The 19,713-nt window shown below is 43.5% G+C and overlaps 1 protein-coding gene across 1 annotated transcript; it reads right to left on the bottom strand.

The window, feature by feature from the left end:
* Positions 1 to 12,829: 12,829 nt before the first annotated feature.
* LOC135342703 (uncharacterized) lies at positions 12,830 to 13,701 on the bottom strand. The gene is made up of 2 exons (XM_064539521.1): positions 13,056 to 13,701; positions 12,830 to 13,012 (listed from the first exon to the last, which is right to left on the bottom strand). Exons 1-2 carry the CDS (start codon positions 13,614 to 13,616, stop codon positions 12,830 to 12,832), a joined length of 744 nt encoding a protein of 247 aa, XP_064395591.1. The 5' UTR covers positions 13,617 to 13,701.
* Between the last annotated feature and the right edge of the window lie 6,012 nt (positions 13,702 to 19,713).

The following is a 19,713-nucleotide window of genomic DNA, read 5'->3' as shown; positions in this document are numbered from 1 at the left end:
ACTACATCATACTCTGCAATCATTCAGCGACGTATTAAACAGCAAACCTGGAAGGACTACTGTTGCAGAGCATCACATTGAAGTGGGTGACGCAAGACCGATTCGCCTACCGCCGTATCGATTGCCACACGCATATCGTGAAACCGTACTTACTGAGCTCAAAGATATGGAACAGACAGGTATTATCGAGCGCTCATCAAGTAATTGGGCAGCACCAATCGTCCTGGTGAAAAAGAAAGATGGTTCTTTACGCATGTGTGTTGATTATCGTCGTCTCAATGCCGTTTCACCATCAGATGCCTACCCGATGCCTCGTGTCGAGGACCTCATTGATAGACTTGGAGGAGCAAGGTACATCACCACACTGGACTTATCAAGAGGGTACTGGCAAGTACCTGTAGACACTAAGTCACGTCACCTGACAGCATTTACAACTCCTTTTGGTCTGTTTCAGTTTAAAGTGATGCCCTTTGGACTGCATGGAGCCCCAGCCACCTTCCAACGAATGATGGATCGCCTATTATGGGATGTACCAGAATTTGCTGCAGCATACCTTGATGATCTCATCATCCACAGCACAACTTGGGAGGAGCACCTCAGACATGTCCGAATGATATTCGAGAAACTCCGCTCAGCTGGGTTGACAATCAAACCAAAAAAATGCCAGTTGGGAATGACTAAATGTGTATATCTGGGTCATGTTGTCGGAGGAGGAAGAGTGTCACCAGAAGAATCTAAACTACAGAGTGTAAAGAACTTTCCCGAACCAAAGGCGAAGAAACAAGTTAGAGCTTTTCTCGGACTCACAGGTTACTACAGAAAATTCATCCCTAATTTCACCACTATCGCAGCACCCTTGACTGATCTCACTCGGAAAAATGCACCCAATAAGACAATTTGGACACCGGAATGTTCAGAAGCATTTCAGACTCTCAAGGGATTGTTGTGTTCATCCCCTATACTGAAGAACCCTGACTTTGACCGTCTGTTTATTGTACAAACTGATGCATCTGATCGTGCTATTGGAGCCGTACTCAGCCAGTTATCTGATGAGGGATCAGAGCACCCTGTTGCCTACTACAGCCGCAAACTGCCTAGAGAGGAGCGTTATTCCACTGTGGAGAAAGAGTGTCTGGCTATTCGGCTAGCAGTACAGGCATTCAAAGTGTACCTACTTGGGAAACCATTTACTGTTCAAACAGATCATCGTTCCCTCGAGTGGCTCAACCGACTCAAAGATACAAACGCTCGTTTAACACGATGGAGTTTAGAACTGCAGTCATATTCATTCACTGTTCGCCATCGAGCGGGAAGGGCTAATGCAAATGCTGACGGACTGTCACGTGCTCATGATCCAAACGCGACAACTTTGTCGCCGGAGAAGGACGGAGGAGTGTGAGGACAAGGCCTCACAGGACATTGCTAATCATGTGGTAAACCACAAGTACTATAGTGAACATTCTAGAACAGCATGTGTTTTGTTAGTAGAACATTCTAGAACATTTTAGATCATGTGTTTTGTGAGTAGAACATTCTAGAAACAGGTCTTAGTATTTAAGTGTTTGAGTTTTGTATTTGTTTAGTGCCTTCGAACTGACTGTGAAAACTGTTATCTCAAGTACTCTAAATCCCCGATCCCTCACAAACACCCATTTGCTGCCAACTAGCTTTCACAGCTTGACGAGGTTCCATACATCGTTTTCTTCCAGAGACTTCATTTCTGTCTCCATGGCTACCTTCCATTTAGCCTTGTCTCGGCTAGCATTAGTTGTGAGGTAGCTTCCATAGTAAACAGGCTGCTTTCTCTCTCTGCTAGATCTTCTAGGTGGCGTTTTCGGTGTTGGATTGTTCATCTTCCGTTTCAGATTCAGATTCGGATTCACTTGATAGATTGACAATCAGTTTGAAATCGTTAGCTTCGGTTTCTTCACCATCTTTTACGTCTCGACTGTAGAAGGTTTTTACATTATAGAGTCTCTACCCTTTGGTTTCTTCACCATACCCGACAAGAAATGTCAAACTTACCCCGTTCATCTTTGGGAATATGGGCGTATGCATCACACCCAATCACTCGAAGGTTGCATACCTTCGGCTTTTCTCCCTTTGTAGGGCAACGATTCTTCAGGCGGTTGATACTGCCTCGGCCCAGTAACGTTTGGAGAGATTTGCATCTAAAAGCTGCTGCTGACTCAACCAATGTCCTATTGAGCCTTCTGGGATTGTTCTTTCGTGTCGGATTCCTCAAGAATTTTTCAAATTCGTTTGAAGTGTAGTTCTTAGAGTTTTTTAGCGTTCGTTTGCTTCCAATTGCGAAAGTGATTAAACACCTGATCCTTAGTTTTCAGGATATACACCCACGTGTATCTTGTTTTTTCATCAGTGAAGGTGAGAAAATATTCAGCTCCTCCTAGGGACTTTTCTTGTATTTTCCCACACACGTCCGAGTGCACAAGTTCCAGGGCTCTGAGAGGTACTGCTGGCAAATGGGCTACAATGATGCTTTCCACTAACACAGGTCTCGCAAAAACCGATTGCATCATAGTTAAACTGTTCAACAAGTTTCAAGTTCTGTTCACTCTGTGCCACAGCTTCTCTGTGCTGTCTTTTCCAGCCACATTTATGAACACAGTGTTCCAGGTGGTAGAGATTGCCAACGCGTGTGGCGAAAGCAACTTCTTCTCGTTCAGAATTTCACAGCCCCCTTCTTGTCGAATCTTGTTGTCTTTCCTTTACTGGAGACTTTGGATACGCTGTATGAGAGTTTGGGTACCAAAAGAACATTGTTCAACTTGCACTTCTTTGTGTGTCCATCCGTCTCCAGTATCACTATGCCTTCAGCAGTTCCTTCAAGAGAGCCTAGTGTCACTACTTGTGGAGTTTGCAGTAGCTTCAGCTCCGTAAACGAGAATTCATGACTTGTTGCTCCTGAGTCAACAATCCAGGCGCCTTTCGTTGTTGAAGCATTAGGTAGTCACCAGAGCTTCTTCATCTGAGTACGTCTCAGCTAGGCTGGCTGCTTGTTTCTTTTGACTCTGAGTCGCTAGAAACTTCATGCAGTCCTTCTTGAAGTGGCCAGGCTTGTCGCAAAAATGACATTTGAAGCTTTTGGGCCTCTTGAGGTTACTTGCTGTGAGTGCCTTCCGTCCGTCGCTATCCGTACGTTTTGGAGCCTTTTCTTGGAACTTTGATTCTTCGTGCAGTAGTCTCTCGGTTACTAGTTCCCATTTAGGCACGCTCTCTGACTGTGCCTCCAGTGCCGTCACCAACATATCGAATGAGTCTTGTAGGCTAGCGAGCAGATGCACGACTCTGTCTTCTTCTTTCACAGGATCTCCAAGCACTGCGAGTGCTGCAAACAGTTCGCTCATCGTTTTGATGTGGTACAAAACAGAACATGCATGCAGGGTATAGGCCTCTTCACAACAAAGAACTATAGTACAAAACAAAACACTACTAAGGGAGGCTCTGCTCCAGGAAACTCAACAGAGATAATTACTAATAAACATTCCTATCACAAACTATGGTAACTAAAAATTAACCAATAATTAAGTTAAAACACATACTTTGACTACCATGATTTGACACATCATTAACTGATCGACACATGTAGCGAAGTGGCGTCAGTAGTCCGTGTGGAGCAATGAATGGTGTGGTTTGTTTGCAATGGTTGCAAAATGACCAGGAGTTAGGCAGTGATTCTTGGATCGAATCTTTTCAGGGATCGAAACTTGGAACAGGTGTACAGTTGATGTTTCTCTTGTCCACAGGGGTTGGTCGCCATAGAGTTGATGCACGTTTCTTTTCAGTCGAAGCTTTTGCCGCTTAGGTTGAGAAAGTCGAGGTAGTCCGGGACGTCAGAGTGTTCTTGAATATGTTAAACATCTAATTCAGAGGTCCTAGCGACTTGAGGGCTTGAGTCACCATATCATGTAGTGCGCTGATTTTCTTCCCAGTACCATCTCTGAGAGAAGGGACTTCGACGGACATGCGTCTGATGAATCTGACGAAGGCGATCACTTTTTTGCTTCATCGTAGTAGTCACTGGACTTGGTGAGGCCGCTTTGCAAGATAGTCGTTCGTTCATGTACAGATGCGTAGTCTTCCATCGTAAAATGTCGTTATGGTAGCTTGGTCACAGAACTTTCACTCGGCATAGCGTTTCATGACAGTTATAAAAACAGTCCTTTCTGTTCAGGTACTGTAATTTAGTCAACTCGACATTAATGTCGATCATTAGTTTTGATCTCAGTATTCTTCTAGGGTGTATACTAAATCGTCTTCTTCATTATCCAGCTCGTTTATAAACGAACTCCACTGCTTCGTGCCCACCTGTCTGGCGTGGTAGAAGGTGTAGCTGCACGGCTGATGCCACCATTCTATCATCAATACGATCGATAATAGAAAGTCGGTGATTTTTGAATTCTTGTTTAAGTGTCTTTAGCTTTTCAATCTTGCTAGTGTCGTGTGGGTTAGCCTCGAGTTCTGCCAACTTGGTGCTAAGCTTTGTCAGAGAAGACTGTCCTCAGCCATCTCCAGACCTTGTGTCTGTTTCCAAGTGTCACCGACCGCTTCCAATCCGTAGGACAATAGACTAATAGCCTAACTCCAAGCCAGTACACTAACAATCACACAACAAATGAACACAACAATCACAAAACTCAACCAGAAACTTAACACACCATGAGGCGGCCTCTCTATTACCCCATCCAGCTCTTACATAACATATAAAAATCACCTGACACACAACTATTACATAACACAAGATAAGCCACAAAACCACAACTAACATGCACATCATACACAATAATGTCTAGTCTCCCCCTCCATTGTCCAGCGAGAAACTAGGGGAATTAGTTTCACGCATTGGTTAAATGCCAAACTCCATCGATTATTCAACCACGTGAGGGAATGATGATCCTTGAACGCCTGGACCCCTTTCCTGTTCTACCGTGGAATACCGCTATCCTGCTATAGTAAGCAATCACACTAAGCATCCATTTGCAAAACAAATAGCCGGGGTTATGAAGTACAGGATTCTTCCAAAACGTCGAACGCCCATTGACACTCCTCTGTCCACCACACTTGATTCGACAGCGACTTTCTTGTCAGGTCTTTTAGATCAACCTCTTGGGCCTCCAATATCAGCTTGTTCACCTCTGAGCCTATACTCACACTGCCATGTCTAACTTCGAACCAGATTCCTAAATCCCACAAACTCTCGACAATAAAACCTCCTCAACATAATTATGACATGAAAAATCGCTTACGTCATGTCAACCTGATAGTTGACCTTGCCAATCTTCCAAATGATCTTGTACGGACCCTGCCAGCGAGCAAGTAGTTTCTTAGTATCCGTAGGCAACAAAATCAAGACTCCAACAAACTCCTGAGTGCGAGCCTTCCTATCGTACCAACGCTTTTGCTCTCCTTGTGCAGTCTCCACGTTTTTCAATACCAAATCTTTCGTCTTTTCTTCTGAGCACATCCAACGGACCACGAACCGACCAACCGTAAACTAACTCAAAACGCGAGAATCTCGTCGACGCCTGCTCTACTTCTCTGTACGCAAAGAGAACGTACGGTATCAGTTTGTTCCATCCACGATCGATTTGAGTTAAAACGTTCAACCAGCCCGTCTGTCTGAGGATGGTAGGGAGTAGTACGGATTGGGTGAATGTGCAGCATCCGATAGAAAAGTTTTTATGTGAAGTTTGCACCTTGATCCGTGAGAATCTCCTCCGGCACTCCTACTCTCGAGAAAAACACCAACAATTCCTCGTCTACCTCGGGAAACCGTGTAGCATAATCACAACCCGACGATATCTATCGTTCAGTTATCACTTAATGGGGCCCCGCCCGGAGCAGCTTTCTAACCTCGCCTAGGCCAGTAGAACCTCCGAAGTATTCGATTCACCATCTTATCAGGACATCTTGTGATCGGCAATACCAACTGTTCCACAACATCATGCTCATCACTTCTCCTGCTTTCTTCACCTGGTACTGTCTTCATCTTACAGCTCTTCTGCCGACAAGTCCAAGCACTCAGTACCGTCTTTCTTCTGATACTCTTTACCGCCAACAAACAATTCGTTATCAATGTCTGGTAACACCGGCATCCTTTTTTGTGGTTCCGTATCCAACTGACGAGGACAGATACCTGACTCTTCCTCCGTTAGTTAATTTGACTCATCTTCGTCTTCCTGAGCCATGACTGCCAGGGCACCTTCGTATCGTTCTTTACCAAACTCTTCAAAACCGTTCCCATCAACATAGACACTGGTAATGTTTCAGATACCGCTGCTTCAACTTCATGTGTCTCCTCTACCTCGACTCTAGCCAGGGGATAGACGACAGTGTGCACAGTAAATAGCAATCGATCGATCTAGGAACCAAGTCTTGACGAATCATGGTCCTAGTACAACCAGTGTCAAGGCACACATCCGACAGCATCAACCTTGCGGTCAACCAACCCTCGAAATCACTCCTACGTTCAACACACTTGGCCACACCCTTTTCCACAATTGAAGCATGTGATATCTTTCAAGTCACGCCTCCTCTCCGTTTTAGATGGGGGGACCCGACAATCCTTGGCACGTGATAGAGAGTCGTTTCTTCTCATCACCTTCGACAGCTTAAAAGTAATCATCTGCTAGTTGGGCCACTTCCACACTACTAGTAGTTGGCTTCACCCACATTCGCACTTCTTTCGACATAGTATTCAATCCAACACAATCGCATCTCTCATTTTAGCAACAACCTCTAAGTCCACTTCCTCACCAAATCGTCTAGCCTCACACAAAACTCCTTTGTCGATTCGCCTGTCTTCACCACAGTCAACTAAAATCACTGCCGATACGTTTCCTCGTTTACATACTCTTTCAATTGAGTATAATCCCCAGCAGCATATGCCTTGCCAGTTAGCTGGGGGGCAAAGCCCAGGTACCTCATAAGGCGTCAACAACCGTTCAAAAGTGATAAGATACGCTTCAATATCGGCTACCTTTGGATCACGTTCGCTCCTCACTGCCACCCTCCGCGGGTGCCCTCAACAAAACCACGCAGCAAGCTGCCTCATCTCTTCATCACTCATCTCTGTCTCCAATACCTCCCTGTCTTCCAACAAGCCTTTAACATTTCTGTTAGTTCCCTTGCCATCGCTACACTCTGCACATCAACTGATCTCTTAAACTCTGTTCCTTTCTGAGTCCTAGGGTCTATCTAAACCAGTAGATATCAATCCCACCCACTGCCACCAAAATGTCACCGACCGCTTCCAATCCGTAGGACTATCTAATAGCCTAATCACTAACAATCACATAATCAATAACAATTAATATCAACCAGAAACTTAACACACCATGAGGCTCTCTCATCCAGCTCTTACATAACATAAAGCACAATAATGTCTAGTCTCTGTGGAGTTTCCAAGAGAGAAACGAGAGAAACTATGAAGCTACCTATCTGGTTCGAAGGACCTATGTTTATGCAGTTCCTGCAATAGTTAACTTTGACATGTGAGTACATTTTAACTCAATCTTATAGACAGAGGGGACTCCTTTCTTTGAGCCGAAAATTGCTGTCAAGTCGGTCACGAGGGTGAATTGTCAACCGTACAAGTACTGATGAAACCGGTGCGCAAAGATGACTGCTCTAGTTCCGCTGCCGGTACTTTGGGATCATAGTGTGTCAGTACACCAGTTGGTCTTGGAACGTTTCTCGAACGCGTTGATCTCTATCATTGGTCCAACTAACTCCTGACACTCTTAAGTCTGTGATTGCTAAAACGATTTCATTTCCGATCGCGGCTGCACTCCGGCAAGCTGCACTTCATTGCAACATTCCTGGATGAAGCACTACGTGACAGGCTCGTAGGTGGCCTACGCACATAAGCGATCCAGAAGAGACTACTGTCCCAAGAATGGATTGTAACACTCGCTGACCCCTAGTCGTACTGAAGCAACCCTGCTCCCGTTTCAAGGATGCCCAATGCCATACTTGTGGCACATTGCGCCCAAATCCCAGAACAAAGAAAAGAAGTACCCCAATAAGTTACCGAAAACTTATGGTATGAATGAAGAAGGCCAAGGGCAACCTGACTCTGATGCAGAGGAATTATACCTATGCAAGTTCAAGGTAGAAGGCAAACCACATGGAAGACCATGTTGGAAATCGAGCACTGTGTTAAGAACATACACAGATGAACCGATGCAGACAACTCCAACTTCACGTCCAATACGGAAGTCAGACACACCCGCTAGACTACCGCTGGACACAGACTTTGTAGGAACTGGCTTCAACTACCGAATTGACAAAGCAGTCCCGACGGCCTGCTAAAGAAGGACGACCCCAAAGTTTTTCAAACCTACCTGTTGGTTAAGAACTCAATCACCTAGAGAAGCAAGGCAGGTCAACACTAGTAACTGGGCTCCCCAAGAAGGATAGACTGTGGAGAGTTACCGTTCATCTTTTGCTACACTGGCTAATGGCACCGTGTTCACCAAGTTGGATCTCTCCGAAGCATACCTACAACTCCCGAGGCATCCATCATACACCAAGGCTTGTACCAGTATACACGTCTTCACTGGACACGATCCTGCGAGGCATCCCCAGAGTGATCGATGATATACTTGTTACGGGCACATCTGAGAAGGAACATCTATGCAGAAGCCGAAGTGCAATTTATGGCCAGTACCTGGGTCATCAAGTTGATCAGCATAGAATCCGAGCGCTATCACGAATGCTCAAGTGCTGAAAGACAAGCAAAAATGAGCAAGGAATTGAATTCAGTGAGTGTTCCAAGAACACTCGTCGCTATCTAATTCACGAATATCAACATACATCATAAGAACAGCTATTTAATTAGCTAGTGACACAAGAGAACATGCTAGACTTAGCCAGTAAGACAATAACCAACACAATCATATGTTCCGTTACCAACGACGTACGCTCGGGAGGACCACACTGGTCGGTGGTGGTGATTGCCGGCCTACACCGAATTTCCATCCGATCCGTGTCGAGCTCAGACCCAGGAAGGTAATCGTCGATGACGGGCCCTCGCATGTGGACACCTGCAGCCAGTGTGCTGGGACTCGGGCGGACCCAGGGTGATGAGTCACCAAGGTAGTGGGCGACTCCCCATCTCCAGTCAGACCTGCATGACTATTACCGACCGCGTTCTCCGAGTAGGCTTTGATCATCGCCTGAAGTCCGCCTTGGAACATCCCTGGCGAAGGAAAAGCTAGCTACTCAACAGGATGGCATTACTTCACCCCGACATAGCTAGCGTCAAACAGTGCAGCACTTCGTACATCACCACCTACACCTACAGTGCAGTCGACCGAATTTTACAAGTGGGGGATTGTTCCAGTGCACCCGGACCTGCTAGGCGTTCAATGGGAGGGTATGGCCTATATGATCTTCACAGCCATAGCACAACCAGGCCATGACCCAACTTGAGGTACTCGGGTGCAGGTGCCGAGCCCGGTGTAATCGAAGCACCCCCACCCCCATAAATATACAGACCCACACTAGTAACATAACTCAAACCATGTCACAACCTACTACTACGTGTTCTGAATTGATTTGACGTCTGTGGGGCCGCTTACCAACTCCGCAGGCTGTAAATACAATCGTCTCCAAATAAGCAGTCGGGCCGGCGACAAGGGGGCCTCCTCTTGAAGGATCGCTTGTTGGTTGCATTGCACGCTTCGAAGCGTCAAGTGACCGACACCAACCGTCTACACCCTGCCCGATGAAACAATGCACCTTCGACCATCGGTCCTGCCAGATTCTGCCGTCTCCCCACGGTCATACAGTAGCGACGACGGGAACCGATACCTCTTGCTGAACTGGGCCAACGTCGACATGTGGCAATCAGCAAAACACTGCTGGAGAGTCCACCCATTATAATCTGTGATTCAGACAGGACTATGAAGTGATAGTCTTAGCCTCCTTCATTGTGGCCTCCCCTGACTTACATGTACTCTCATGAATCAGCCGCCGTTCCTTTGGTCTCATGAATCAGCCGCCATTCCTTTGGTGTTCCAAAGGAACGGCGGCTGATTCATGAGACTAACTTACATGTAGTCTTAGCCGGCCTCCCCTAAGGAAGAGCGGCCTGGGATCGAGGCTAATGTGTATAAAATGTACATGTAGGCCGATTTATTTTTAATAGAACGGAAAGTTGTCGACCTAGCTAGAAACAACTCGGCCTGGAATCCAGGCTAACATGTAGCTTGCTCATGCGCGTGCATGCGCACATGCACCGAGACATAATTTTCTGGCGGCCCTCGTGCATGGAAAAGATCCTAAAACTCACTCTTCTCCGACTCTCATGATGTCTCTACAGTACAGAACGATGTCTAAACTGTAGACTGGTCTTCATAATCTACGTGCAGCCATAGGTAAGTTGAAACTATGTTACCCTAAAAGAGGCCCCCTTCTAATAACTTATTAGCCTTATTAAATAAGGTGCCACCTGGAGATTTATCCCATAAGGCACCATAAATTATTGGCTATTTCTTGTTTTGCATACACTAGCCTCGAAAAGGTAATTATTAAAAGAGGCGCCTTATTTAGAAGAAGTGCGGTAATCTTTTTTTGTAGAATGTTTTAGTGTTAGTATAATTATAAGGCGATCCTCCAAATATGCGACACCCTGGAGCTTCAATAATTTTCAGACCTCTAAAAATCTTGAATTGACAATGATTTTTTGAAAATTATCACTACCCTGCCGCTATATGAAAAGGTTTAAAAAAAAAAGGACCGAGGAACAAAAAAAGCTTAGTTTAGCCCTCTAGTATGGTACCCTATAAGACGTACAGAGCTAATTTAGAATGTGTTGTTTCTAGTAACTTCTCAGAGCTTCCACTGGAAGATGTTTTACATATTGATACACCATGTATATGTGCTTCAAACTTCTATCATGGCACTTACAGTTTCACAAAAATCATGAGCAAAGTGTTTACCGTAACCTTAAGGTTTTAGACGGTAAAAAATTGTGTTCGATCGAGGTTATTGCATTTTTAGAGGGTTGCCTTAAAATCGAAATGGTAATCATGGTAGCTGCAAATATTCGTGTTGTTTGTCCCAGATTCTGAATGTGTTACGATTAACAGATATCTTGCACATGACTACATTCCTCATCAGTGCAGATGTTCCTTCCGAATATTGACCAAAGACTGAAAGAGACTGACATCTATAATTATGCATCGCCTCATCAGTGTATATCTTCAAGAAGTATATCCTCATCAGCTAGTTAAAGATTATCACCAAGGTAACATTAAGAGATACTGTGTTTTGCAAGTTGCTTGTCATTGTGCGCACAGTAAATGGGTGTTGTCTATAGTACTACTGTGGTTACTAGATTTAATCAGGAATGTGCTGGCTACCTGCTCTTTTAGTGCACTTCTATAACTAAAACAACTGCTCAAATCAACAGAAGTATAGCAAGTCAACAGAGTACTGCATGTGCATATACACTATAACAGCTTAGCTAACTAAGTTAGCAAATTAATTTTTTTGCTGAATAGACACATTCACTTTACTATAGACAACGCCCATTTACTGTGCACAATGACAAGCAACTTGCAAAACACAGTAGCAATAAATAATATTATTTGTCACTCGCTCTTACTTTCCCATTGCACACACTTTTAGCAAATTGCAATATCTTGAGGCTCAAGCTCCAACTTCAACCTGGTGTGGATGCACAACTATAATGAGGTTTGGTTAATTAGTGTGATGATGGGGAAGGGGGTCGTTTCTTCTGATCTGGTCTTGGCCCTATTAAATTGAACAAAAAAAGTAGAATTCCCTTCCTTATAAAATGCTTTGCTTCACAGAGTTTACCAGTGTAGCAAACACAATTGCCGTACCCTCTCGAAAATACGCCCACCCGCGGCCTCAAATCGAGGTTTACCTTTGCTCTATGCCAATTCTTATTAATTTATTGTATTTTCATACTATGAAAATTTTATTGACAACAACAATGTTATAAACTAATGCATGAGCATCATGATTGAAGCATGACAAGAGAATGAACATGAAGAAGTGGGCTCTGACTCTATTTGTTGATGTTAGATGTAGCAGAAACTTCTCGAAGGATAGTAGGTCATACTCTTACAGAGCAGCTATCAGGTACTTTGTTTCAGAAAACCAAGGCAAGGTAACCTGCAAAATTAGCCTGCGTGATAACTTTCTTGGACTTTGTGTTTTTCTTTCTCAGCATATACTTGTTCCCTGCATATACATCTTCAGGGGCAAACAGATCCATACAGAGAAAATTATAATGTCTGATCTTGGTCCAGCAAGGAGTATAGTCTTACTAGCTACTACCTAAAACTTCCTTTCTTCACTAAAATTAATAGTGAACATGTGGCATTCAGCTACTGCGCATGCTCAAATTCTTATTCTGGGTGGGCTTATAATCGAATGAAAATACCCTTGTGCAAGAACTTCGAAGCAAAAGAGGGGATGGGCGTTTATTCAAGATGGGCTTATTTTTGCGAGGGTACGGGGGCTGTATATCCCTTCCAGTTTGTGCTGGAAAATCTGTTGGCCAAGGAAAGAAGCACGTGAACAGTTTTTGCAATGAGTTGGTTAATCATTATACTTCTTCTTGTAACGACAGTGTCAATCACTGGTGGTACATTGAACAGTTTGTATAAATTACAAAACATGCAAGTTGAGCAACCCGATTTATAGCAGTACTTAAGTTCTTTGCACGTGTAAGTAAGTCGGTCACGCATGCGCGATATACGGGGCCACGCCTGAGCATCTCTATAACCGAGGTGACGCCGCAGATATGATGCTTCCTCGCTAACTACGTTTAACTGCATTTAATGTATGCGGTAGGCAAGGGACAAGTTACGTCTTGGGATTCAAAGGGACAGAACGGACGGATTTTTTTGTATAAGTACCACTGACGTTCACTTGAGAGCCCTCTTGGTGGAACTTTGTCGGGAAGTGTTTGAGGATCAGGAGTCCAAGGCTGTTTCAGCAACTCGTATTTCTGAATCGGAGCGCACTTTTACAACGACCTCGCCTGGTTTTGCCGAATCGAAGTAAAAGTGGTGAAACTTTTCGATGCCAGTCAGTTTCTTCATCCGGACAGCAAAAAAACTGGTCCAATCATACACAGGTACAACTGTTGTCCCGTCCTCTCTGGTAACAAGCTGGGAGACATTGCAGACTGCAGACTGGTTGACAACGGTAGCAATATCTGTGAGACAGCCAATTCTTGTTCTTCTATACCGCTGTTTTAAAAGACCAAAGCACCAATCTGGAGCGAACTTTGTGTGGCCGACAACCATGAACGAGATTGTGGCCTTCGTGTGCCGTCCTGTCATACAACGCCAATAAAGGTAGTGTATCATGCAGCTGTTTTTGTTTTGACCCGTGCAATTGTCAGCGTGCAGGTACACCTCCGTCTCCCCTAGGCCATGATGTTTGTAGTAATAGTGAAGCAGTAACAACCAACTCAACTTTTTCTGTTTTGGTTTTGCAGTAGCGACTGTTCGACTCATACTGTATTGTGTAGTTGTAATTGGATTAGATAATGGTTGAATTAATAGCATGAATTGAATATTAAGTTTTTCTCTTCTGGAAATTTCCATGCTTGATTTTAACTTCAATTCAATAATACTTGTAGTGAATGAATAATTGCTTTGTTTGTAACCCCTCCCACGTTCTGCTCTTTGTCAGCAGTTGTGACTGGTGCAAACACATCACGCAAGTTTTCCCAGAAACAATTACCGTCAGAAAAAGTAATTCTAAGGGTCTAAAAAGGCCGCTAGTCATATGGAGGTAGCGGCACTCGTTCAAAATCGAATTGCTTACTACACCATAGGTGGTAGCTGTATAGAGCCTGAGGTCCACCCAATGAGAAGTGTACACCTCTTTTGTACAAAGTTGAACCATGATACATCAGAACTAGGAAAATTCTATTTATATAGTATATTCAGAACAAGACCAACAGACTCGGGGGCAAAATCTAGCTCCTCCAATAATGTAAGATAGGAATACTACACAGCCAAAATCCACGGGGTCGTTACATGCCCGTCACAGGACGTTTACCACGTCCTGATAGTACAAATGGCCTGTATCATGCTGTTCTCATGCACAAAAATAAATATGCTCAAAATCTAGCTCCTCCAATAATGTAAGATAGGAATACTACACAGCCAAAATCCACGGGGTCGTTACATGCCCGTCACAGGACGTTTACCACGTCCTGATAGTACAAATGGCCTGTATCATGCTATTCTCATGCACAAAAATAAATATGCTAGAAGGCAAATTCTTGTTAAAGGATCTTTTCCATATGTTAACCATACTTACCATTCCCACTCAAAGGGTCAAAGACTCATTCCATGCAGGTGATGTTACTAGTTCCTGATAAAGCAATGGTTTTGGTCTTGCCCTGCCTTGAGGTGTATTGACCGTAGTTGCTGTTAGAAGGTTGCCCACAAACTCTGTTTTCTTACTCGTCACAACTGAGAAGACCATTGCCCAGTCACCATTGGTGTTATAGTGTTTGGGTTTGGTTACTGACTGTAAAGAAGTGGTTGGCTTTCTGGTGTACATACTCATACAACATAATTATAGAAATGTTGACGACAAGTCATGAGTACATAATTATTGCTTGCAGTGCTGGTGTCTTGCAAGTGCACTTTGCAACCTTGCTGCTGCAACTTCGGGTCTTTCGGTGAGGAATTACAACTACTGCAAATGGCGATAGACTCAGGGCAATGTTGGTGGATCTCACTAGGCGTACAATTGCCGTTACCTCTATGCATGACCAGTCCTGTATCATTATAAGAGATGAAAGATTTACACATATGAACGTGGTCTATATAATAATTATACTGTGCAAAAAACGAATGCTGCCTTTTAATTGTATTCTTATGATGTGCCGAAGTAAAATGAAAGCACCGCGGTGCTGATGCCTCAGTGGATGTACTAGCTATTAGCAATAGCTTTTATACACACATTATATCCTGATGAACATGTATGCAAATCCACAAATTAAATCCAAGAAAACATGGCTTGAAACCTATAGAAACTCTTACTAAGCAGCTGTAGCAGTCTACATACACAGACAGACACACTACCGTATACCTTGCTTGCGCATGTGCACCGGGGCATAATTTCTTACCTCTGGTGTGTCGAGGATGGTGAGGTGCAGACTTCCAAAGCCATCCAGTAACTCTCTCGTGCTGACCGTGATCATGTTCGCATTAATTTACTCAAAGTTGTTGTCATAACTGATGTGTAGGCCGTTTGTGACGCTAGTTAGCTATTCTATTGAGTATAGCTTGCTTTGCTTGGGTACAGAAGGAAAATGTTTGAGGAAGATTGGAAGGTAAACTGGGACAAATTTTCGTCAGATGTGCATGTGCATAGGATAAAGCTGCAGTGCTTTCCCAATGTTGAGTTGCGTTATGAAGGCCAGTTCATTTTTTATGACTTCGCACTTTTGGTTTAGATCTTTTAGTTATAACTCTCCACATTGTACTTCCTTTACGTCTTTTTCTTCTAATTAACCCTCAAAGCGGCTTAAAATTAACGCCTTTGCAGCTAATTTTTGAGATGTTGTCTCTGCCCTCGTGACAGCTTGTCTAAAACACAACCATACTCAACGTTAGATAACGAAGCCTATCGAGTATTTGAGCTGTTGCGCACCTGTATGCAAGCGTTGCGAATTAGCTAACCCGAGATACAATGTACGTACTATGCAAATGCACATTACGTATGCCAAAGGTATGACAATGTACATGTATAAGCATGAGGTTGTCACTCACCTGCAGTCTGAGTATACTAGCTAGCACATGCCTTTCGCCACTCTGTCTTGCTACTCCTCCCAGCATACCTGCTTCTGCATATTATTACCTACATATCGAAAAGTTTCCTTTTACTGACTACTAATTAATAGAGTGTTTTCATATTTTTGCTATTACTGTATCCAACATCATAAATACGCGCTTACCTGATCTTGTGTTGTCATCTTATCGGTTGCCCTGTTTTGTTTTGAGGCGATTATTAACGCCACATTGTCTGTATATACATGCCTTGTCTTTTAAAATGTTGGTGAAGACTCTATCTAGGGGTCTCAAACATCTGCTTAATTTAAAAATACATAAACTATAATATATTGAACTCACCAGTATAGACCCGATGGGTATATACGATGATGCAGATATAGCCATGCACTGTGTTTTCCTCTTTTTGATCCCAAAGGATTGCCTCATCACAGTAAAATGCCAGTTGGAGCTTTTTGTTACAATATTCAGCTCCATAGTTGTCTCTGACATAACTGCCATCACAGCTAGATATCTCTCATAGTACCGTTGCTACTATAAGCTATCTGCTACTATAAGCTATCTGAGATATCTCTCATAGTACCGTTGCTACTATAATGACCACTATCAACTTCCTGTAACATGTCCGGTAACACCTGTATAATGATATTGTGTTGTAACACCACAGCATTATAAAAATGTTAAATATTAGAATCTGTCCTTAACAGTGACTGCTCTACGTTTGCCTTTTCTTTTTTCCATATCAGTCGTTGTCCAAGAACAATATAATTATAGGCAAAGGTTCCTAGATAAGCATTCGCTGAAACAAACAAAACAGATAATTAAAGAGCAGTAATTACTATCACATTGAAAATTTTCGTTAAATGTTGTGTCACCAACTCCATTGATTGAGCTGGTAGTTTTCGCTTCACGCTGAAACTGTATTTGCTGACTCAGCAAAAATTGCAGCATATAGTTGTTATAATTACTCCTTTGTGTTGTACCTCCTATGCACTCATAGCTGTACACACCAATAAACATTGACTCTTTAGAGTACCTTCCACAATGCCTTTTTTTGGCTGGACAGTATTGACTAACTGGTTTCCATTTGCTTGATTGTCGTCAAACACTAAACATATTGTGCCTCATATTGTCTTTACTCTGTCTTGGATATGCTGGTAGCTTCTTCCTGAGAACTTTCCTTCTCTTTGGTTATCTTGTAGGAAAGCACGGGCTCTGTCTGCGGTCGGTGGTTTGTAGGTTTCTTCTGGTTTAAAGTAATCGTGGATTAATCCACTTTCTGTTGTCAGTGAACTTCCTCCTTTTCATGGGAGGTTGTTCTTTCTCATCACTTCGTCTGTTGAGGGAAGAATAAGCCAGGTGTTGGTAGCTGGCCCTGGCAATATCTACAGAGTGAGTCATGTACTCTGCCACCTGCCTTTCTTCTACATCACTGCATTCTCTGCCCACTTTGGTGGCGATTGCCTTGCGATATATACAGGGTGGGTGTAATCTGCAGCAGTTTGTTGCAAGTGAGAGCAGAGTTATGGTGATGTGCAATTGTATTCATTAAAACAAGTACTAGTTCAACTCTTAAATTAACACTTACAGTAAACTTCTTTCCAAATTTGTTCCCCAGCTTAGTCAGTTTGGCCCCCATGTGAGTGATCTTCCCCCCAGCCGCAGTTGTAAACACTAAGTCTGTCTCCTCCTCCGGTGGTGATTGGTCAATCATGAGTGTGGAGGTCTTTAAAGGGGGAAGTGCCCCCTTAGCTACTATACTATTCAGTTGATAGAATATGACTTACAGGAGTGCTTGTGGTGCCGGTGGTCTTGCTGGTAATATGAGCGTGAGTCTTCTTCCAGTTATCTTAGGATTTAGGAGTAAAAAGTTCCAGAGAATCCAGGGTCCGCTGGTGTGAAGGTATAAATGCGCAACGGATCCAGTGGTGACCATTTGTCTACAGGTTTGTTCATCTGAATAAAGACATAGAGCACTGAAATGCAACCCCTCGGCTGTGCTGCAAACAACGTAGTATAAACTGGAAGCTGATATATTAACATACTATGTACGTACTAAGCTCGCTGACCAGTCCAATCTAGGGATTGGGACTGGTCATAGATACACACCTTCCGTCATGTCATCAGATGGTTTCGGCCTTTTGGTCCTCATCAGCATGGTGTAGCGAAACACAGCTGGAAAACGGAAGTATGGCGACCTTATACTACATATGACATTATCTCTCCCAACACAGCAGCGTTGTTATGTCACATGCTGACATACAGTTGACAAGAAGTCATGATAGCTAGCCGACATATAATTGACAAGAAGTCATGATAGCTAGCCGACATACAGTTGACAAGAAGTCATGATAGCTAGCTAGCTATGCTGATGTAGACTAAATTTTTAAAACGAGCATGCCTTTTGTAAGTTTGGATCTTAGTGAATTATACCATGATATAATATATGATACACAAAGTGAGATATTCATGAACTCCTAGAAGAGAAAAGAAAACAAAGATCATCCTGGAGATTGGAGGTTTAGAATATTAATTAGTTTCATGCTCTTAGTTGCCCGGCAAATCAGATCGCTCAAAGTAATCTGCAATCAGCAAACAAATTGCTGCAAGTGGACGGGGGAACATATTATGTTTTATCCTCTGGTGAAATTTGAGGAGACGGTTTATTGGCACTTTCCCGAAAAACAAAGGCTGAATAGTGTCTGGCTAATCCTCGACCACCGTAGGTCTCGTAGGTTTAATCTGCAAATTATCGCCAAGAACTTCCGGTCTCCACCTACTTGATAGTAGAGCAGTTGAGTAGAGGACCGCAGGAGTACTAACTACAAGGTGTTGTGAGTAATTGTGGGTATTGCGAAATCTGTCCCTGACAGCCGCAAGTGTACTTTACGCATGCGCAGTAATCTCCCAGACCAGTCCCACCCTTTTATCCCATGCATGCAGAATACCTTTAGCTTTTCGTTGAAAACAGAAGATGGATCCTAGCTGGCACTCTAGCAATTTTTTGCCTAGCCGCATCAGGAGGAGCTACACCTAACCCCACCCAATCCAAGCAAACCATGACTTATATATGTGGAGGTATGCACACACACATGCCGCCCACTCCACACACACTATATTTTCACAGAATAAAGTTCTGTTTTACAGTGTTACAAGTGTAGAGTACGTAGAATATCACTTGTCCATGATAATTATAATGTCTGTGACGGAAATAAATAATCACAATAGCAACTATATCCTTTGGGAATCGTGCGTTTTGGAGTACTACAAACCATGAAGCATCCTCCTCCGTAACGTTGTTTCCGGCCCTTTTGAGGTAGCACATTGTTGCATGGAGTGCTGACAACAATACTTATACAAGCTTATACAGTATTTGTTCACAATATTCCCAGGAAGTGTGCTCAGTGCTTGCGCGTTGAACTATCGGCATAATGACTTTTCCAAAATTGCACCCATTCAGATGTGCACCTTTTAAGCAGAGGATAATCACACCATATATACTAAGTTACAAGTTGCAGGGCATAATTAAATAGAGCACGTGCATATACATGCAACCACCCTTTTCACACGTGCATATACATGATTGTATATAACTATAGGACTTCAATTATGTATCTATGTACCAGCTGATTTATTCGCTCCACAGTAACCAAGGAAGCCTCTTACATCTGTTGGATAGCTGAGTGATGTTGAATACAGAAAGCACTGTTTGCTCTGGGCTGCTTAACTCATACACTTGGAAACTTCAGCAGTGGCATACTAGGGACTTTACACAACAAGCTCTGCCTCCAGCTCCAAGGCCCTGGCCTCTACCTCCTCCTCTGCCTCCTCTGCCTTGTCCACGGCCTCCTCTGCCTCGCCCACGGCCTCCTCTGCCTTGTCCACGGCCTCG

The sequence above is a fragment of the Halichondria panicea genome, chromosome 1 (genome assembly GCF_963675165.1).
Source record: "Halichondria panicea chromosome 1, odHalPani1.1, whole genome shotgun sequence".
NCBI classification, from domain to species: Eukaryota; Metazoa; Porifera; class Demospongiae; order Suberitida; family Halichondriidae; genus Halichondria; species Halichondria panicea.
This window is presented reverse-complemented; position numbering and strand designations above follow the sequence as displayed.